Here is a 23,364-nt window from a genome sequence, read left to right as displayed (position 1 = left end):
GTGCTGCATCGATGCAAGCTGACACGCCCACGTCTCTTTTCTTCTTTACATTGGGAATGGAGTTAAACATTTCTTTATCAAAAGCGTTGTTCCGGACAGAGTTGCACGGGGAAGTGTTCTTGCTTCAAGTGTTGTCGAAAACAGGAAAAAAAAAACAATTAAAATGTTGATTAGTGCCATATTTTATAAAGGATAATGATTGCGCATTAATAGCAGTTTCTCGCAATAATATCGGTCATCAAGATCCCCTACCTTCTCCAAAAAAATAAAATACGGCGTTGTTTTAGGCGCCATGTGACGACTTTTGATGATATACCATCCTACAATAACCTATTTTATTTCTCTCTCTCTCTCTCATATTTATGAAGGCCGCCACAAGCTTACAGGAGATGATTACAGCCCTGGACAAAGCTTTACGGCGGAAGGCTGCATTCGAAAACCAAATGGTGAGAACAAAAAACCCAATAAATAAGCTTCGCACTACCGTAACAAAATGATTAACACACATTCCTGCGCAGCGAGACGTAGCATCGAGAGAAGAAGAAAGGTGTAGGAAAAACTGGGGCATGCGCCGAGTCAATTTCCTATGTTTCGCTTCTTTCCTCTGTGTTACGTCGTGCTACGTAGGCTTTTTCTACGGTTCCGCACCAACTTGCCAACCCTTTCAGTCATTCTGACTATTCATACTCCGAGTAGGCGCAAACAAGTAGCATCAAAATAGTTTATTTTCGGATAGGAGTGCACGTCCTGTTTGTAATATCGCCGTGCTTGTAGCATAACAGTAAGTGTTGCAGGCATGCTCTTAGATAAGAAGAAAGAGTTCGTTGTCTTTGCATGATGTAGAAAGACAGGCGTACAGAAGACGGGCGCTGGATTATCGAGATGTACAAAACAGACGTCTAATCAAGTGAAGGTTGCACAAGGGCAGAAAAGAAGACAAGAGGGCTATCTGCGATTACTTTTCCGTGTATTGTCCTTCACCACAACGTATGCACGAATTACCTGTCTGCCAGAACGTGTTCAGTAATGATCACTGGCCAGATAAGCTTTGTGCCCTCCTCCTTATTTGAGCAATTGCATTTTGGGACCTTTCTGTTAATCGTCTTGCTTTGATGCGCCTTAGTTTTTACAGCGAAGTTGTATGTGGCTAGCCGATTCGTCCGTCGGTCTGCGGCCTGCACGCCTAAAACTCCTCCGGCGCAACCCCATGCGCATGCGCGAAAAGAAGAGAGTGGCGCGATTGGCTGTGCCAGTAATGACGTCATTGCTTTCCGTGCAGCCGAGTGCGCGCAGCAGTTTCTCTCGGGCTGCGAAATGGGCAGGTCACGCGTCATTCGTACTCATGAGGAGCAGGCAGCTTTCGATTAGCAACGTCGCGAGCAGAGCCGGGAACGAGCTCGTCTACGCCGTGCCAGTGCTTCAGTCCAGGCACAAGAACAGGCTCATGCAGCCGAGCGCAAGCAGCGACTGCGTACCGAGGATCCGGCAGCCTACCAAGCCATAGTTTAATGAACCATCGGATTGACCCAGTGGTAAACACTGGGACCACGCGTTTCAGCTTCGCTGGGTAATTATCTCAGTTGAGGGCTTAGGCCGTGATCTTTTTTTAACTGTCCACCGGTTGGGCGCTTGTGTTATGTGCTACGAATCCATACAAACTTGTATGCATTCTGTCGATTAAAATGGTAGTCAGCAGAATCTTCCATTCCAGGAATCCAGACAATTTTGAGCGGTGGTTTGAATGCACGGAGTATATATAGCCCCATAAAGGAATTCGTGGACACCACACAATTCTGAGAAAGGGGATGCAAATAAATTCGCAATCATTTTTCAGCCCCTGAGTCGGCGCCTACGTTGTCCTCTTCGTTCCAATTATCGCGTTTCGTTTGCAAGAAGAGGAATAAGTGATGAATGAGTCGGCAACTCTTTCAAGCAGAACCTTAGACACATTCGGTAGTTTACTACTGCGCAAGATGGAGTGGGTAGACTGCTGTGCGATCCCATTACTCGCGTGCTAGAACAGCGCCGAAAACAACGGTGACGTCACCTGCAAAGAAGCATATCAGATATTTTTTTTTTCTCCAGCAGTGAAGTTATATGGCACCGTCTCAACGCTTCCGCGAACATCGCTGCTTACTGTGAAGTCAGTTGAATGTACCGTGTTCGTATTCTTTGTTAATCCCGTCCTCTTCCCTCGATCCAGTTGGGATCCCAGGCCAGCACTTCCTTGTCATCATATGGCGACTGATAAATGCTGGTGTCACGTGGACAGTATCACGTATTGTTGAAATGAAGTGTTGAAGTCCGCGACCTCCGTCCCGCATGCTCTCTCATAGAATTCATCAAAGGCACGTGGATTTTAGTGGCCTTAAAGGTGATCTAGGCAAGCGTGTTATGGCCCACCAAACGCCACTGGTTATCGATGCCATGTCCCTGCGGCAATGTGCTTTCGAGAGCTCGACGTGCTGACCACACGTCTACCGCGTGCCATTCGAACTCTAATTCGGACTTTGTTTGGAGCGCCGCGAACACTATGCGATTGATCGCTTATGTGCGTCTATTTTTCGGAAGCCACGACATACAGTGGGGCAGAAAACGAGCGCAACATGTGCATCGCACTGAGGTCATTCTTGACAAGGTGGCCGTATTCGCTAGGAAAGTCATTTGCTGTCGCAGTGAACGCGTTCAAAGGTTTGAAGGCACCATTGATTAGGTGTGCCGATTTTTTGTCATGTGCACAAACGTTTTCTTTTATTCTCTTACTGCCGGATTATTCATTTACTTGTACCGGTTCAGCGGTGCGTCCTGGAACAAGCTGCGACTGCTGGTACCTGCCCTAGCGGTGCCCTCAAGTTCTTGAGCAGTGCCTTTACCCGAGTGTCATATCGCCTCAGAGAACCTTGTTCAGAGTACCTTTCGGATGCTCTCACTCTATCATGCTGATATCCCAGTTTGTGGCGCATGCGACGCATTGACTTTCAGGATAACATCGCAAACGCCGGACAGGAGCTGGAAAAAGCTGCGACGGTGGAAGGAACTAGCCTCGACGTGAGTGCGACTTACATCAATATAGCTTTGTCGCGAAACAGTGAGTGAGTGAGCAGGGTACGCCGCTTTGCTGTTTAGGCTTACATTGGTGTTCACCATACTTTCTTATATTCAGCTAGAGGAAAAACTTGCGCTGCGATTTTACTGCATTCACGAACTAATACGGAGCTAGATACCAGCATTCTGTCTTGTCACAAGGTTTCATGCTTTAGCTAAACAGCATGTGAAATGCTGTTAATTTTTAAGTAATATGCAAGAATACGTTTTATTAGGAGATTGAATTTGTTCTCCATAGAAAAATTGTACCAAGTATGTTTTATCAACGTCGCAGGGCCGCTAAAGTTCGAAGGAAAACTGCAAAGTCATTGCTTACTCACTGAACACTACATTCAATTGTCTGTTTTACTTTCTTCGCTTTGTTTTACTTATTGCAGTAGATAACAATGAAAGATTAGTTACGGCTAACCAAGGGCTTGTAATGATTTCATTTGGATGAAGCTTTGTTTGCGAAAAATATTACCGCTTAAAGGAAATTAATGTTCGAGCGCAGCCTCGCTTGACCCCCACTCCGCGATATGCTTGCTGGCACTTTTCCATCAAGCGGTGTAGTCGCATTTAATTCTCCGCATCATTGCAATAAATACTGTTGTGCCCTCTACAGCCAACCGTAGCTTAGTGGACATTCAGGATCTACCCATCGCCATGTACTCTGTTGGCCTTGAATGCAGTAATTACGTTCTCCGTTTTTAGAAGACTTTACTTACGTGTAACACATTTGTAGGTTGTTTAGCTGAAAGAGGACTTCGAGCGGACATTGTATTGTCGCGTAATCTATTTGCCTTCTTTCTTTTCTTTGTTCTCAGATCTTAAATTATGGGGTTTTACGTGCCAAAACCACTTTCTGATTATGAGGCACGCCGTAGTGGAGGACTCCGGAAATTTCGACCACCTGGGGTTCTTTAACGTGCACCTAAATCTAAGTACACGGGTGTTTTCGCATTTCGCCCCCATCGAAATGCGGCCGCCGTGGCCGGGATTCGATCCCGCGACCTCGTGCTCAGCAGCCCAACACCATAGCCACTGAGCAACCGCGGCGGGTTTGTTCTCAGATCTAGCGCAACATCTGATAGTTTTGCGTGTCGTGTTATGCAGGATGTCGAGTTATGCAGGATGCAGGTAATGCTCACATCCTGCATCGATGTGAGCATTACCTGCTCACATCGATGCCGCCATGTGTGTTTTCGAAGCACCGCTGTTATCACCATATCCGAGTGCGACTTTTTAACTTGTTCCATCTCACTCACGAACATTTGCCGTGAGATACGCGAGTAATTGAGAACGTCGTACACCACGTGTACGTCAGTGTCCCTGTTTCCCCCTTATGCGATATGCTGTAACGGATCTTTTAAATGACAATAAATCATGGTGTTGTTGATGATGATGATCAATAGTGCCCCATTTGAGAGCCAATTCAGTTCTGGTACAAGCGACAGTGTCTGCGGTTGTCGCAGTTGTCATCTCAGGTGTAGTAATTTTATTGACATACACAAGTTCGAACAATAAGCTCTTTGTATTAATGTGGTTAATTTCCTTTGGCATTGATTTGCTCCTGCACCATTGCTGTATGAAGCCCTTTTGCCAGCGAATGTCATCAGATTGGGGATGTTACTTAGTGGATTCTAGCAGGCATAAAATTGTTTTGTCGAGATGTCTCGCCTATAGGAGCGGAAAATAATCAGAATGCACGCCTCAAATGGTCGATAATTTCGTGAAGCACGGCGGAACATTTCTCTAGAGATCTCGAACGGACATTTTGCATCGGCGTAAGGACTAGCCTTTACATTTGCATTGTCTTTGCAGCGGCACTACCGTAATAACTGATAGACGACCGACACAACATAATATTCACATATACTGAGAATAAATTGACATACAGTGCATAAATTCTATGGTATGATAACGCGAACCATATGAAACAAAGGCTTAGCACGGGAGAAGCGCTGGAAAGCACAAATGGGGAGACAGCGCATGTCTGTTCGTGTTTGTTGTTTGTATGTTTCCGATCGCGTGCTTAAAGCATTAAAGCTTGAAGGGTGTAGCATATCTCCCAGCTGTGCGGACATTTTCTGTATGTCTTACTGTCTGTATCTTTCATTTTATGTAAAATGTATGGTCGATGTACTTCTCAGGCTCATAGACAGAGCTGTTGACTTGGAGAGCTCACGTATCTGAGCTCTCAGAGACACAAACGGTTTCTAAGTCAGCTTTCCTTAACGACCCGTACGCTACAGAAATGATGAAAGGATCACCTCCATGTACTTTATGAAATTGATCATCTTAAACCTTGATGTCGTAAAGGTTGCTTCTCCTTGCGTGGAAAAAAAAAAAAGTGGCGTACCATATTGCGTGACAAAGTTGCATGCTTATGTGACATCTTGCATTTTAATGTGATTTCGCGGTGTTCGTTAAAATACTTGCGCATTTCGTCCTCCCTGAAGGTACATCGCTCAAGTATCAGTTATAAGCGTCAAGTGTTAGGCAGGCTAATTCAAATATCCGAACTGTTCCATCTTCCATTCAGTGATGCGCTGATTCAACTTGATATCCTGGATAAATATTTCACGCGTAATCACTTCTGAGTTGATTTGGAGAAAGGAAACAGTTCATTGCGACGACTGTGAAACAAGCGGTGTTGCGAGGACAAGGGCGGCCTGTAGAAAGTGTCAATTTGTTCGTTTTGTACCAGCGTTATCAGCTAGGTAACGGCGAACGCACTAGGGATGACGAAAGCTATTATCCGTGTGAATCCACGACATAGAGCTTTCGGTGGCTTGCAGGCCTGGATCAAAGAGAATGTGGCTAAATGGAGCAGCATGGAAGCGGGAATGCAAGGTGCCTCCGACAGGGTTCTCGCCGTCGCCGCGAAGGCGAAGACTGGCTTGAAGAGCGACGTCACGCAATTCTACAAGCACGCCAAGGAACAGGCAATGATTTGCTATTACTGAGGCTGCACAGCACTTTCGAACTGTAGATTGCTGCGTGGGGTTTCACTTTGAGCCCTTGAACTTGCATGAAGATGCGCTTTTTTTTTTCACATTTTATACGCAACCACCGCGTTACTTATCTCGAATAACGACAACATCCAGCAGAGATTCGTGCGATGGAATATTTATCGTCATGCCTAATGTTGACAACTACTAGATTAAAGAAACTGTACCTAAAGTTGCAACGAAAGCTTAGACCTTGTGAAAAAGGCCTATAAGCTTAAAAGAGCGGGGAGGTAGAGCAGCCTGCGTGTAAAACTGCACTTGCGAAAAGCGAGTTGATGCGTTACCGAAAGCTCGCAAGTGATTATGTTTATGATACCGACACAGCGGACAGACTTCGCCATAACCGCTCGCCAGAAATGACTCAGAACAGAGAACTTTGAGAACCAACCGCAGCTTCTTCGCATGACCTCCGAGACCTGAAACGAGCCGCGGTGCGCTGGCAATCTCTGAAGCTATTGTTTTGAATTTTCGCCATACCCGCCAGCCACTAGACGCGCGAGATTTCTGCTTAGGGGTTGTTCGATTGCTGTTAACGGTAAAGTTAAACAATTACCTGCGCTGCCGCTTTGCATGTTTGCTTCGGTAGCACATGCTACTCATATGTAATGAATTTAGGAAAAGGAATTTTTTTTTGTAGTAGCACGATACTTTGGTCTATGTAGTTAATGCCCACGCAGATTTTCATAGCGTCAATACATCTTTTCGATCTAGAATGTGTAACCTAATTATCCAAGTCATCGAGGCTGTAATGAATTAGGGTAAAAAGCGCTGGTTATATAAAAAAAAGAAACTTGAAAAATACCCTTATCGAAGGTACCATATTCAGAGCCCATTCGTGGGTCCACTGCTCCGTGTCGGTAGCCTTCCTGCAGCAAATGCTACTTTTCCCGGTGTGATCGTAAGTCGCAACGGACATGCTTTCGTGGTGAAAGCGCTCATCCTTAATGATGACACAAGTGTCATGTGTGTGGACAGACAACGCTATGAGTTTCCAAACATGCTAGTGGCGCATAATGTCAATCGATATTTAAGCAGACTAATACGTCGGTGTTATTGTGAAAATTCTTTTTTCATGTATTAACGTTCACAGATACAGGAGCACATTGGTGATTGCCGGCCGTTCTACGTGCTGTACATATCGACCGTCAACACAGCCTGCGACCATGGCGTCCGACTGCTGGTAAGTTATATCACATAGTCTTATCATTCGTTGCGAACTCGAAGATACCGCGACAGTCTCTTCGTCCTGTGTGCTTTATTCCTGTTGCGCTTTATATTGAGGATGCAAAGTAACCGACGAAACATTAGAACCAGATGAATGCTGGAAATGAGAGCTATTTTTCATGATGCAGGATGTTTTTGTCCACTCGAAGCTGTTAAGTAATCGTTCCTGGCTGGCGCTGCAGAAACCGGCGTTCTTTAAAAAATTTTCACATTTCACCTAGCCTGCTCGAAAATTCTTCAGAGCCCTTGTGTTCAAGCAAAGAAAGGATGCGGAGGAAATATTTTATCTTCTACGTTTTACGCTAGGCTAGTTTTGTGTCTAGGAGTTTCATGAGGTAAGTACACGTGTAAAAGGTTACATTGAAGACTGCCTTGATTATATTTTTCTATAGCGGCAACCCTAAATGTTTGACAATTATCGGCGCTGCTAGCTTAGCTGCTTATGTCCGCAGACACAACACCTGCTTTTAGTATAAGCTGGCAGATCCGCCTCCTTTATGACTGCCCGTTTGGACGACTATCTGTGCTGGATAGCAGCTGTCATTGGCGGCTACAGATATTACGGTTAAACGAAGTAGTTTGTGTGAGGAGGGAGCTGCAGCTTCGGAGCTGCAATGCGAATACATCTGAACTGAGAAAGCAATCTTTTTTGGGCAACCACTGCACCAATGCTTATGGAGTTTGTTGCCTTATCAAAAGAAAAAAAAAAAAAACGCTTACGTGTAGTGACTGTTAGAGGCAGATTTTTATTTAGTACAAACTTTTTAAAAGAACTTTAAACACGGCGAAACTCGCCAATAAAACATTATACCCAATTTCTGTAAACTGCACTTAATAATACATACAAAGCGGCTAAATTGGTGTATTATACACTGCTCTGAAATATACCACCCATTTCAGTCGGTTCGCTTCCACCATTCAGCAGACGAATTCAGAAGGTTTAAAGAAGTTGTTTCGTGGGCTTTGAGCATAGACGGTGCGTAGTAAGGCTCAACTGGTCAAATGAAATCGTGCAACCCACCGCCAGGATTGTTCTCACGTGCATCGCACTGCATTGGAGGGTCAGATCTCAGTCAGCCGATCAGCCTGCGCACAAGGCGAGCGAATTTCCATTCTTCCACACAGGCTGCCTACTGGTCCAGCGTCTGGTGGTTCATGGTACTCGGTGTGCCGTCCGTGGTGGTCGCCCTCATGCTCTCCGCCCATTTTGCCAGGGCCACCGTCCAGGCGGAAGTCACCAAGGACTCGCTCGTGCAAAAGTAATAACCCCTGTGCTTTCTTTTTGACGAGAAGACGGAGTCAAATTAACCTGAAGGAGGAATAGGTCTTTCACGTTGTTTTTCAGCAGGTGGGGATGGCCGACACGATAATTGAGACGATCAGGAAGAAATTGAGGTGAACAGGCCATGTATATTGTGAAGAAGATACTTTCTTACTTATTGGAGGCATAGAATGAATGACAACAAAGCGTAGCGCACTCCAAGACGCCACAGTGCTATAGGTGTCGTGATAAACTTGGAGTGTTGCCGCCAAATATGTAGTCGACTGAGGGCGCATAGGTGTAAATTATTGGATAATACTTGGAAACGGCCTTGTTCCTACAGCGGATGGAACTGATGACGATGATTTGCCAATTTATCACTGTAGCGCCGATAGTCACCAAGGCGTTGCCCGGCCTATATAGTGCTACTAGCAGGTTGAAAAATCGTGTTTGCGGATGCAAAACACTCGCGGCAGCATACAAAACGAAAGACAGAGCATTTCGAAGTTACCGGTCGCGTCAGTTAGCTGTATAGTTTCTGCATTTGCATCGAGTCTTCTTGGGGGTACATTCATCATTCACTTCACCAGAAGTGGTTATCCCGCCTTTGGATTGTCCAACGCTTCATTGCAGCATACGAGACTCCGCAGGCTCCAAGGTTTACCAGATCGCTTCCCCCGAGCGGCGATGCCTGCTTTTCGTCAAACGAGAAATAATGCGGTAGGCAGGTAGGCTCCAGTGGCGCCGACATTCTGGCCTCTAGAAAAAGAGCTGCAGTTTTGCCCGAAAGGCGGGGTATCTATTGCGAAAGCACATAACGAGACAACCGTATACGAAGCGAGAAGAGCAGCTTTATCATCTGTATAAATTGATGTAAATATTAGTTTGCTAACTAAACTAACAAGCACGTCGTCACGCGTGCACCGGCAACCATGAACGCATCTCACTCGATTGACTCGATGACCGCGGACACTCGCTGTACGAACAATGGCCTGATGAAGAGCGGCCAGCAGTGGAGAGCGGCGGCGACAGCATTGAGCTGCCGGTCACATCAGCTCGAATTAGGACCGCGAGAATACTGCGCACACGAAGCCATCAGCTATCTCGGGTCGCCCAGCCTTCCAGCGCACCTCAGATTACCTCAAAGAGAGGGCAACCTAAGCCGCGCCGTGTGCAGCTTTACCGGAATAGAAGACAAGATGCGCGCTAACCTGCTCCCCTCCCGCCCCCTTCTGCCATGTGCGCACGAAAAGACGCTACCGGATCAAGCAGGCATCCTTATCGGATCACCCTCGCAAGCTTTCCCTCCCACCTACAGCATACGGCGCGAGGCTGCGATCTTATCCCGCTTGAACGTTATACGGAACTTCACGGGGACGCCGCCGATGACGGCTAAAATTTGCGCAGGGTGTCCACATAATTGAAAAAGGGTTGTGTCCGAAGGCCGAATTCCAAAGTGATTAGTCCGACGCGTTAGTCATTAGTTAATAACATAAGGTAGCGCATAGGCACAATCGTAACACGCGTCACAGGCGTTATGACGCGTGTCTCTGCCTCCTCGGCCACCTATTAGGCTTAGCAAGGCAGCGCCCTCTGTCGCCGTTAACCCGCTGCGTTTGCTCGACCAATGCGCACAAGGCAGGCCCGATCCATGGCGCATCAAGCTGGGACATTGTTTCCAGATGACCGGCGACGTTGGTTCGTGGCGTGTAGCTTTCGGCTCCGGTAGCTGCAGATGTTGCCGTTGCAACACTTCCTGGTTAACGCGATCTACTACGAACCACGACTACTCAGCGGCGGAGAAAAACGAGAAATCCAGTGTTACAGCGCAGTGCAACCATAAACGACCAATTGCCATCGTTGGAATGGGAACACGTGCTTCGGGGCATTCGAATAAATATCCGTTTTTTTTGTTTTCTATTTCTACACTTGGAATTAAGTGTAGGCAAAGTCTGTAATTGAACAGGAGTGTATTTGCCGCTGCATTTTTAGGCTACACTGATTACAGCATCTTTTCTTAAATTCATGGGTAGGGTGCCAGGCCCTTCTTGTTTTTTTTTTCTTTTTCAGAACAAACCCCACTGAACCTGCATCCGTGGCGGCAGTTGCTGTTCCACCTGTAAATCCTGCGGACCCGGGCCGTGCAACTGGCACATGAATAAACGGCTGAGTGATCAGCTGAGAGTTGCGTATCGCCCCTTGCAAAGTACTGAACGACGACACTATACATACGTTGCACTGTGGTTTGCGACGTTGTGGTAGCAGAAACTGTCGACTGACTGACTACTTATTTATCCTGATGAGTTATTGGGCTTGCCATTTGAAAGTAACAAATTCAGCTCGATTTAGCATCACCACAAGAAAAAAAGAATTAAAGATTTGGGAAACATGTTTACAAGGATGGATATGTTCAAGAAATGAGCATCTTGTTTTGTACCTTCATTTATGTTGGCAGTTTGACCCCGCCCTGTAAAAAATTACGTCTGGTCTTTTTATTCATGGTAGCTGGAACTAGTAGGCACTTGAGACATTTTCAATGTTTTGGCGGTACGAATATAACTTAATTTTTGTCTAAACATTGCTCTTTGTCAAGCTTTATTTATTCTTAATAAAAATTCATTAAAAAGTGTTTGTTTTTACAAATCGTTGTTTTCTTCCTTTAGCTTCTTTCTTCATCGTACTTCATTTTTGTCTTATGACGGGTGACGAAAGTGCTGGCTTGTGTTTTGTTTGATTTTCTCTTCTTAGCTGCTTGACGTTTACTTTGCGGTTGTGAAGTTGTCAAATGTATGGGATTTTTTGTATGCCGCCTGCCAGAAATTGCATCGCCACACTTTTGTATCTACATTATTTTTTTGAAATTTCTACGATTTTTGCTTTTATTCTTCTGGAGAACTAGTACGAAGGTTTTATTTTCCTTCTTTGGGATAACTCTTTTGTTGATTTCTACACCCTGTCGAAATGATTTCTACACCCTGTCGAAATGAATTGTATGAATAAATGATACAGTAAAGCATGCAATAAAATGGAGAACTGGATGGAGAATAAACGGATTAGTTTGTCAAGCTTTGCTTCAGCAATGACTATATTGGTTTAGCCCCTCTTTAATACTACGAAGTAGGTAATTCGAAGTAATTTTGTGCGAAACTATTGCAAAGCTGTTTCCGACATGGTAGTTGTCTAACGCTACCTTTACCACCAAAAATGTGGACAGAAAAACTCGATAACTTCGAAATGTTTCCGTTGCTATGGCAACTGCACTCATTTTTCGAGTAAACATGTTTTTGGTTCAAACTCCTGGCAGTCCCACTGGAACAGTCAGTGCCTAGGAGAGAGCGGGTGCCACAGGTGAATGAGCACCTACTGCTCCTCAACAACACTGTCGTCGTCAGGCGCCTTCTGGCATCTACAATTAGTTTCGTTTTTCATCAGCCAATTCATTCCCAGCTAGAGCACGTTCAAAGCGCAGAATAAAACTTGACACGAACAAGCGCACACTCGCAACCGATTTAATTCTCCGACGCTTCATTAGGCGATTAGACAATTCCCAACCAATACAATGAATTGCGGGTATCATATTCAACGACAAAGTAAATGACTATCTCGTCATTAAGACGTTCCACACTGCAGAACAATGTGTTCTGGTGTAGGAGAATGGTAAGGCCCTTGACCGGAAATTTCTTGGCGCCGCGCTCTCGCTGCTCTTATCGCGACAGTGAAACCGTCTATACGCTTCTCGCACCATTTTAACAAGGCGTGCAAAGGCTGCACTTACATGTCAAACGCACTTGTATGACCCCTAAAGCTGCGGCCAAAGCTTCCTCTCGTCCGCCCAGTTGCCGTCTACGGTATCGGCTGAAACAGAGGTTTGGTCAGACACACCGGTGTCATGTACACGCATTCTAAACGCCGAGGAAACCAATGGACGCGTTTCCATCGGATCTAGCATGACGGCGCACTTGGGATCGCCAAGAAAATGATCTAAACAAGCGTCTTTTCATTTATTTCATTTTATTTGACACAGGTTTATTCGGCAATGCAGAGGGTGGCGGGCACTTCCGCCACATGAAACAAATGCACAGGACAATTCCTGTTGAAAAACTTGTATGAGAATAGTATGAGAAATGAACGAGATGTATGCGTATCGCACAGATTTGGCGAGAAGTGTACGATATGCTACGCATATTGAACGAGATTTCGTGGGAAATGTGCGAGGTCTGCATGATGTGCGACGTGGACTTTTGCGAAGTGCGCGAGACCTATGCGATGCACTATGAGCATGCGTAGAGCACGTACGAGGTGTGTGCGATGTGCTGCGTAGACCTAACGAGATTACGTATGAGGTGTCTGAGGGCGCGTGATGTGTACCTACTGTAGTCGTATGAACAACGTCAACTTTGAGGATGACTACAAACTAGATCAAAGTACGCGCACCTAAGTCATACTGCACACAAAAGCTCACAACTGACAACGAAGTTTTATGATGAGTCGTTTGTAGCACATGCGAGAGCATAATGTGCTTTATGATGGCATCGAACCATACTGACACGTATACCAGCATAAATTACAGAGCTAATACATTGTTCACCTTCTGTAATCCAATGAACACACACATCGCCATCAAAGCTCGTGTCGGTACTAATGACACAATGATTTTCACTGGGGACGTATTCTCGGAGGAGGTGGAGGGGGAAGTAAACTTTATTGCTCTAGAAAGAGTAATTCAGTGGTTGGGCCGGATGTCTTCATCTTGTATTGGTTGATGACGATCTCCGGCCTGCATGCTTGGCGCCCCTATTCCAGGGCACCACTGAGCGTGGCTGCTCGTCGGGCATGATCCACCAGCCTCCGTTGGTGGCTAGAGAGAGAAGTGGTTCTTGTGGGGAAGGAGAAAAAGCTAGTGCTATTTTCTGCAACCCATGCGGGAGCACGGCTCAGCGCCAGCAGGGTGGAGCGGCTGGGGTTAAAAGAGAGGGTAGGAGGGAGAAAGGTAGAGGGTCGTAGAGATGGAAGCGAAGTAGTGGCCGATCAGGAAGCCCGAGGTGGTGGGTGGTGGTGGTGGCTAGGGTGATCACTTACGGTGATACTACTGCCTTCGCGTGACGCTTTCCTCGGCCAGGCAATAAACACGCATAGACAGTGATACGTCCTGTGTTCAGAGTAGATCAGCCTGAGATTTTAATGCAATATAGGATTTGGGGCTACTCCCAAAGCTTCAGAATAAAATGCTATAGAGCTATATTCACATCTGACAATGTGATTATAGCTCATTGTAACCACATCCATCAAGTAAGAGTCGGCAAAGAAGTTCATTGCATGCAGTTTGATCAGTGACAGAAGATCATGAATTTTTTCACGTCTTAGTCATACTGCTTGCATCAGAGATGTCGGAGATATTAATGCAGGAACTTCAAGCCGCACATTTTCAGACAGCTAAGTGCGTCAACTACAAGATCGTCAGATGCAAATCTGTTAGCCATGTTAAGAGGACATTAGTGCCTGTTTATTGGCCATGCATGTCCACATGAAAATATAAGCAGTACCACAAAACATAGTGCAAATAAATCAGTGAATAGCCAAAATAGCAGTCAGAATCTATCGAAGTTTGTCATAATTACAAAATGTTCAAATAATATATTTATCAATCACTAAAACTGTCATACGATCAATGCGCAATTACTGCTATGAAAAATTAGTTGCAATAAGTATTTCACAACTTGCTGAGAGAGCTTGAACCAGTAAAATATTCTCACAGCAGTGCCAAAAAAAAAAAAAAGATTAGCGTCACAACTTCGTAACCATTATCTGCGCACATACTGCGCAACACTAATATGGAAATTAAAGGGGGAATAACAGAGTATTTCGTGTGCCAATGATGGTTAAGCGCAAGGCAGCGCTTTGCCATGCATTGAAAGCTGATCTAGAAACAACCAAAATGTCAATGTCCCTTCCTTGAAGCAGGGCCTTTATATGACAAACATGTAACACATCCTGGCGTTCGCGGACGCAGTCAAAAAATGAAGAACAATTTCGCAAAGCGCTGATACAATAACGACACATATCAGACGCGTGTGCCCACTCATACAGAACGTGAGACGTTTCCGAAAGCACTCGCTTACGTTCTTAAGCTTACGTTCTTCTTAAGCACGTTCTTACGCATTCACAGGAAAGCAAATCGAGCTGGCGTGGCAGCAGCGCCCAATGCAGAGACGACACTACTCATGAACAGTACACATACGCAGAACGGCGCACAGCTAGCCGGAACAAAGCGTGTCCATGACACCACCCAACACTAAATGCGTCGTCGATTACGGCGCTGAGAAACACGAATAACTTGAAACATTCACAAACCAAAGGACGATGTGCTGAGAATTTCAAACATATTTTATGGCCCGGACCGGTTGATACGGCTGCTCCGCGGGTTGCTGTCCTCTGTGTTGAAAGCAACGTCAGCAACGTTGCTGCAACAGGCTGCGTAACTCACATAATATGGAAATGCTACGCCGCTACCATCTATGCGATCATGATTACCGGAACCAGAGACGCCGATGTAAACAACATGGCAGCCATGGCGTCTATCCGTGTTCACGGTACCTCTATCATGTGGAAATGACCTCATTTTCCCTCTTCGGCTTTCGGTCCTGGTGCGTTGCATTGCGGACGGCCCGGAGGGCCGATGTAATAGTTATAGTTTGATCATATTTAAAATGTACCGAAAGAAAATGTGCTCCTTTTTCGTGTGCATCAAAGATCATGAAGCCCCAGGACCTGTACAGTGCCATTAGCTCGCTTTATCTTTCGTGCACTGCGCCGTTGTTGATAATCGTAGTTCTGTCCATTCCCACTTTCTTTGTTCCCGGCTTATGAGAAGCCTCTGATACTCTCGCCCCGCGCCATATCGCCGCTTTCGCGTCGGATCACAGCGCACGTAAGAATGTGCTTCCTTCGGCTATCGCGCGCTGTAGTAGATCCGCAATTCAATAGTGTTTGCGCCGGAAGCACCGTTAGTGCAGTCGATGCCGCGGGACCTGACAAGAAGGAGCGTTTGCCGAATACGCCTCAAAAAGTAAGTCCGGCGCTTGACGCATTCTTATGGTTCATGCAGTGTGCCTTGTTATGCAAGGTAGAAGATGATCAGTACTGTAACAAAAATAATAAAAATGCTTTTCTAATGTTCGTTTTTTCTGTCGTAGTGTACAGTTAGCAATCGATAAGTTGCACAAGAATTGTCTTGAACCATATTGATGATGCCAAGAGGTTACTTTATTGTTTATTTGCTTTCTGTTGTGAAGTACGCTAGCACCGGGGATCACTTGGTCTGAACGGGTGCGAAAATTCAAGCAGGGAATGTCACGGTTTCTGTACGCAGTTTCTCAGAAAGATGTAGTGGGGATGACGCGATGCACGCAGCAGTGGGCACTGCCTAGGCGGCAGGTACGAGCGCAGATCGCGAGTGGTTGACGCCGGCTGAGACTGCCTTTGCTGTGCCCGTCGTGCGGTCCCCTTCCGCCTATTGTCCAACCTTAATGAACCCCCTTTCATTGTTGTGGAGTTGCTTGGCAACAAGCAAGTTTCTTTCCTACTTATACGGCCACACCTTCGACGTGGTGACCGACCATCACGCACTGTGTTGCTTGGCGTCCCCGAAGGATCCTTCTAGTCGCCTTGGACGTCGGGCTCTTCGCCTGCAAGAACTCGACATTCGCGTGGTGTACAGATCGGGGCGAAAACACTCTGACGCGGGGGCGCTCTTCCGATCTCCCTTGATATCGACTGCAGAACCGCATTCAACTGGTTCCTTTCCCTTGGCTGCTCTTACCGCCATAGACATGTCTTCTGAACAGCGAAAAGACTCCTGGATCGTCTCCCTCCTGAATGCTCTTTCCGCTCCGCCAATTTCTGCACACCCACGTGCACTTCGCCGCCAAGCCATGCATTCTGCGATATGGGAATAACTATTATATCGTCGCAACTATCAACAGGATGGCCGTAATATGCTGCTCGTCATACCTAGCTACATGCGGTACGACGTCTGCGCATACTTTCATGCTGACCCTCAACATGTTCACCCTGGTGCACTGAAAACATATGAGCGGCTCCGACAACGTTAAAACTGGCGTTCATGTACACATATGTCCGCAAATACATCCGGTCTTGCCGATTGTGTCAACGAAGGAAACAATTTACACATTCGCCCGGTCTCCTGCAGCCTTTACCGTGTCCTGCACGCCCCTTCGACCGTCTCGGTATCGATCTCTATGGCCCACTTCCGTGCTGTGTCGCTGATAACAGATAGGTCATCGTAGTGGTCGACCACCTAACGCGGTATGCGGAAACGGCTGCGCTTCCTTCGGCTGGTGCTCGTGACGTTGTCAACTTCGTCTTACGTCATTCCCCCTTTTCACAATACTGCAGAATCGCCAGTTTAGCGAAATATTAGAATAAAAGCAACTCTATCTTGTCGAAAAGCAAGTTGGTGTCTTGCACATCAACTTGAGTAAGCTTTTTCAGTACAAGTGCGCGCTCAGCTTCGTGGCTGTCTCGTTGAGGTTGGCCTGGCCGCTCGGGATCTGACCCAGGGGGGCGGGAAACCAGATGACGGTGCGGTCCATAAGGGTGCTCGGATCAGTGCCGCAGAGGACGCGTAACGCCTGGTCGGAGACGACTCCTCTCTCGACCGCTTTGATGGCCCGTCTCGAGTCGCTGCATCTTACCTATCGCTTGTCTTCGAGCATTCCCAGGGCTATGACCACTTGCTCCACCACTTGCTCCGCCACCACGCCGCGTGAGTACCGCGATGGCGTTTAGGGTCCGCTGCGAGGACAAGACCGCTACTGCGGCAAAGGCTCGATTGTATCGGTAGGCGGCGGACTCCACGAAAGCTACGTTGTCCACTTTCTTGTCTATGTGTTTGAGGAATGCGGTCGCCCGGGTTAGGTGCCTACCTCGATTGTGTTCTGGATGTACGTTTCGCGGAATGGGTGCGATCGTGATCAGGTCGCGGAACTCGCGGGGAACCGGCTTAAACTCTGGTGCATCCTGGGTGTTGGGTGGGAAGCATCGAACCATGCGCAAGATGTGTCGGCCCGTGTTGGTGGTCGTCAGTCGTATCGTCTACGCTCTCTCAGGGCCTCAGCGATCTCTTCGAGTGTATTGCGCACCCCGAGCTCGAAGAGTCAATGCGCCGGCTTGGTGATCGGGAGCCCAAGGGCCTGCTTCACTACCTTTCTGATGAGTGCATTGAGCTTGTCATACTCCGACTGTTTACATTTGTGCATTGCTGCGACGTAGGCAAAGTGGCGTAGGACGAACGCGTGTGCGAGACTTAGCAGATTGTCTTCTTTGAGGCCGTGGTGACGGTCGGCCACGCTGCGTACGAGTCGTATAGCGTTGTCCGTCCCTGTCGTCAGCTTGTGGGCCGTTTGAATGTTTGATCTGCCCTCCTCGATTATCATTCCCAGTACTCGAATGGAGTCGACCCTGGGGATGGGGCGGCCGTCTCTTGTGCGGACGCGGATGTTGCGCTCGGTCGGGGGTTTTCATCGCTTGGGCCTTTTGTCTTGTCGTTTTGGACTGCGCAGTAGCAGCTACGATTTGGCGGAGGAGCACTTGAGCACTTGAGAATGTGGTCGAGGTATGACTCGGCGGTTTTGACTGCCTCCTGCAGAGCGGATTCGATGACGCTGTCCGACTCCGCGGAGCACCAAATCGTAATTTCGTCCGCGTTTACCGTATGGTTGAGGCCTTGTATCTTCGAGAGACGTTCGAAGAGCCCGATCATCACCAGGGTGAACAGCATCGGAGGTGAGGACGGAGGAAAGTTGCGCTGAAGCCATACAAGGATAGTTGTGAACATGTAGTGACACTTCTTGATAGACATGCTGCGTGGCGTTGTGCTGCTTAGTGGACTTATTGGTTTGTCATATTGGTTCATTCTGTTAGGCTTAGGGCTGCTTTGGCACTGTAGTACCCACAGGATGGCCAGCATTACAAAACACATTAAAACGACTGTAAGGATACATGTCGTACTACAGTACCATAATTGGCCCACAAAGTGACCACCTTTGCTCACACAATGTGGCACTCTGGTCCAATTTGCTTTAACTGACTGCCATGTATGCACTAGGAGGAGGAGGGAGGCAAAAAATGGTCTTTCGAGCAATCTTATTACACGGATATCTCATACATCGTATTTTTCTTATATTGCAGGCTTTGTTACTTTAGGTGAAGCTATCTATGGGCAGAATATCAGCATCTTATTCCTATTTGTATCTAACAAGGATTGCTTTGTTCACAGTGTCACTTTTTATATTGTACTCTTGTGACGCTAAGCTCACTTGTTCTTTTGCAGATGTAGCTGGGCCTACAGAGAAAAAGTACGCAGACTGCTATGTTGCTGATGGTGTTGATATCCACATCTGAGTTGGTCCCGCAATATGCAGGCGCCACTGTGCTTTGCTTCATTGACGAGGTAATATGATATGGAGAGCTTGAACCTCAATATCAGCTTTGAGTTTTAGTTATGAGAAATATGTTAAGGATGAAGACGCAAGGATGGGCCTTGTTGGCAGACTAATGTACTCTTTATAGTGCTCTCTTTGCAATGTTCCCCAAGGACATGTTTTCAGAGGATGCTTACACTCCTTAATTACAAACTGCCGTGGAGCTGGTTTATGCCTTAAAGTAGCACTCTTTAAGTAAGGAGGTGATATGACATACCACATTCTATACTGCTTGCACAGTAATATAAAGCGAGAGCTGAAAGGGGAAGAACAGACAAACCTGCAATGCATGTCACTCGCACAATGCCAAAATGAACACAGGGCATGGCTATTATGACACTTGTTTTGCACTGACAAACAAGCAGTCTTGCTATCTAACAATTCACTGGGGGGGGGGGGGGGGGGGAGAGTTCACCGAACGCACGCTGGAGAGCACCACAATACCACTGCGAGAACACTCCGTCACGTGGCTTTTTTCACATTTCGTGGGCTTTCTTTGTAACCTGGAAGAAAGGACTACGTGAGACTACGTGAGATCGGTGGTTTCTGAAGGTGCTCTACAAATCTACATATCATACTTGGGGTCCTAAGCCAATAATTAAGAACTTGGGTATTTAAACCTAGTTAGTCAGTTATCGGGGGAAAAATGTCTGAGTTACTATAGAGTATTGCGAATAGTATGCGTTCGGTTCAACTCGCTTCCAACGCGCCTTTCATTTTAAAATTCTTGGCTCATGTTATGGGGACACCCTGTATAATTTGCTTAAAAAGAAAGTAAGGCAGCATGGGCCTTATAAAACTAATGGCATCAATCTTGCCATATGTAGATTCTTGCTCAAACCATCTGACAATTTATTTTAGAAAGTGTGAAATAGTGTTAAATGTAGCTGGTGTCATATGATTCTAGACAAGCATTTGTCCTTACGCACACACTATTTGCCTTAATAAATGAATTTATGTGGTTTTATTTGCCAAAACTACAATATGATTATGAGAGGCGCTGTAGTAGGGGACTCGTGACTAATTTTCAACAGTCGTGGTTCTTTAGCGTGCGCCGAATCCACTTTATGCTTTTGAATTTTGCCGCCATCGAAATGCGGGCGTTGGGGCCGGGATATTATTCGGCGCCATTCGGCTTAGCATTGCAATGTGAAAGCCACTACGCCACCACGATTTTTACTTTGATGTAGAAGGGTAGTTTCCAAGTAATTTAGCTGGACCTATTCGTGTTTCTCTCTGAAATTACATGTTCGGCTTGTTACTTCTGTTGTTTCAGTACTAGTAATTATTCTTAATCACATTGTATTTGTGTTTCTTTTATTTACTTTGACAGCACTTGTTTCAGTGGCCTGCTTATGTGACAGATTATTCTGCCACAGTAATGTATGTTCCTCTTGGAGTCTTAAGCTTTCCAGGAAACCACCCAATTTTAATAAACTTTGTGCAGTATCCCATACACTGTGAACCCTGAAGCATTCTTACCTGCGTGCATGCAGGTGGACCTGCTTTTGCCTATGCGTTTTACGGCATAAGTGAAAGGAAATTGTGAGCTTTACTTTTTCTAGTGCCCTGCAAGCTCTTACTTAAGCAACACATTGTGACCATGCTGTCCCTGCAAACTTCTTAACCTCCTCCACCCATCTAACTTTCTGCCTCCCCCTGCTACGCTTCCCTTCTCTTGGAATCCAGTCCGTAACCATTAATAACCATCGGTTATCTCCCCTTCTCATTACATGCCCGGACCATGGCAATTTATTTTTCTTGAGTTCAACTAAGGTGTCACTAACTCGCATTTGTTCCCTCACCCAATTTGCACCCATCATTCTTTCCATAGCTCATTGCGTCGGCCTCAATTTAGGCACAACCCTTTTCGTAAGCCTCCAGGTTTCTGCCCCGTAGGAGAGTACTGGTAAGGCATAGCTGTTATACACTTTTCTCTTGAGGGATAATGGCAACCTGCTGTTCATGATATGAGAATGCCTGCCCAACCGCACCCCATCCCATTCTTATTCTTCTGATTATTCCAGTGTCATGATGTGGATCCGCCGTCCCTACCTGCCCGATGCAGTTGTATTCCCTCACCACTTCCAGTGCCTCGCTACCTATCGTAAACTGCTTTTCTCTTGCGAGACTCTTAAACATTAGTTTTCTGCAGATTATTTTTAGACCTACGCTTCTGCTTTGCCTGTCCAGGTCGGCGAGCATGCATTGCAATTGGTCCCCTGAGTTATAAGCAAAGCAATATGATCAGTGAATCGCAAGTTGCTGAGGTATTCTCCATTAACTCTTATCCCCATTTCTTCCCCATCCAGGTTTCTGAATACCTTCTCAGCAGCGGATAAAATTAAAGAACTGTCTTCCTCATTGCAGCGCGGCACATTCGCAGGGTCACATGACTAGTTAGCCATCATCATCATCCTGGTTGCGTCCACTGCAGGGCAAAGCCCTCTCCCATACTTCTCGAACTACCCCGGTCATGTACTAATTGTGGCCATGACGTCCCTTCAAAGTTCTTAATCTCATCCGCCCCCTGCTGCTTTCTTTCTGCCGCCCCCTGGTAAGCTTCCCTTCCCTTGGAATCAACTCCGTAACCCTTAATGACCATCGGTTATCTTCCCTCCTCATTACATGTCCGGCCCATGCTCATTTCTTTCTTGATTTCAACTAAGATGTCAAGTTAGCCAACTAGTTACCAACTAGTTAGCCAAGTTGGCGTCAAAACGTTTACTGAAGAGGGGCGCACACCTAGTGGGACATACCTGGTGACCTACGTGGTTTATTGGAGACCATCACAGACCGAGTGAAACCTACCCAGTACACAAAGTCGGCGTCAGATTTATTGAAAAGCGGCACCTACCCACTCCGGCGTCTGTAGCGATCCGTGTCGGCAAGGAAGAGGTTCGTCGAAGAGCGGCACGTATGCACACATTTACACACACTCAGCGACCCCAATTGGTCCGACCCCAATTGGACCATCGGTTATCTTCCCTCCTCATTACATGTCCGGCCCATGCTCATTTCTTTCTTGATTTCAACTAAGATGTCAAGTTAGCCAACTAGTTACCAACTAGTTAGCGAAGTTGGCGTCAAAACGTTTACTGAAGAGTGGCGCACACCTAGTGGGACATACCTGGTGACCTACGTGGTTTATTGAAGACCATCACAGACCGAGTGAAACCTACCCAGTACACAAAGTCGGCGTCAGATTTATTGAAAAGCGGCACCTACCCACTCCGGCGTCTGTAGCGATCCGTGTCGGCAAGGAAGAGGTTCGTCGAAGAGCGGCACGTATGCACACATTTACACACACTCAGCGACCCCAATTGGTCCGACCCCAATTGGACCATCGGTTATCTTCCCTCCTCATTACATGTCCGGCCCATGCTCATTTCTTTCTTGATTTCAACTAAGATGTCAAGTTAGCCAACTAGTTACCAACTAGTTAGCCAAGTTGGCGTCAAAACGTTTACTGAAGAGGGGCGCACACCTAGTGGGACATACCTGGTGACCTACGTGGTTTATTGGAGACCATCACAGACCGAGTGAAACCTACCCAGTACACAAAGTCGGCGTCAGATTTATTGAAAAGCGGCACCTACCCACTCCGGCGTCTGTAGCGATCCGTGTCGGCAAGGAAGAGGTTCGTCGAAGAGCGGCACGTATGCACACATTTACACACACTCAGCGACCCCAATTGGTCCGACCCCAATTGGACCATCGGTTATCTTCCCTCCTCATTACATGTCCGGCCCATGCTCATTTCTTTCTTGATTTCAACTAAGATGTCAAGTTAGCCAACTAGTTACCAACTAGTTAGCGAAGTTGGCGTCAAAACGTTTACTGAAGAGTGGCGCACACCTAGTGGGACATACCTGGTGACCTACGTGGTTTATTGAAGACCATCACAGACCGAGTGAAACCTACCCAGTACACAAAGTCGGCGTCAGATTTATTGAAAAGCGGCACCTACCCACTCCGGCGTCTGTAGCGATCCGTGTCGGCAAGGAAGAGGTTCGTCGAAGAGCGGCACGTATGCACACATTTACACACACTCAGCGACCCCAATTGGTCCGACCCCAATTGGACCATCGGTTATCTTCCCTCCTCATTACATGTCCGGCCCATGCTCATTTCTTTCTTGATTTCAACTAAGATGTCAAGTTAGCCAACTAGTTACCAACTAGTTAGCGAAGTTGGCGTCAAAACGTTTACTGAAGAGTGGCGCACACCTAGTGGGACATACCTGGTGACCTACGTGGTTTATTGAAGACCATCACAG

The 23,364-nt window shown here is 46.6% G+C and overlaps 1 protein-coding gene across 1 annotated transcript in view; it reads left to right on the top strand.

Moving 5' to 3' along the window:
* Positions 1–11,648, top strand: part of LOC129384329 (uncharacterized) — a 73,116-nt gene extending 61,468 nt beyond the window's left edge. The window contains exons 17-22 of the mRNA XM_072284120.1: positions 369–446; positions 2,983–3,048; positions 5,886–6,032; positions 7,189–7,278; positions 8,448–8,581; positions 10,654–11,648. Coding sequence (XP_072140221.1) covers positions 369–446; positions 2,983–3,048; positions 5,886–6,032; positions 7,189–7,278; positions 8,448–8,581; positions 10,654–10,741 — 603 coding nt within the window. The 3' untranslated portion in view covers positions 10,742–11,648. The remainder of the gene's footprint in view (positions 1–368; positions 447–2,982; positions 3,049–5,885; positions 6,033–7,188; positions 7,279–8,447; positions 8,582–10,653) is intronic.
* The last annotated feature ends 11,716 nt before the right edge of the window (positions 11,649–23,364 follow it).

Source organism: Dermacentor andersoni, chromosome 8 (assembly GCF_023375885.2).
Source record: "Dermacentor andersoni chromosome 8, qqDerAnde1_hic_scaffold, whole genome shotgun sequence".
NCBI lineage: Eukaryota > Metazoa > Arthropoda > Arachnida > Ixodida > Ixodidae > Dermacentor > Dermacentor andersoni.
The sequence above is the reverse complement of the archived record's forward strand: the minus strand, read 5'-3'. Positions and strand labels throughout refer to the sequence as shown.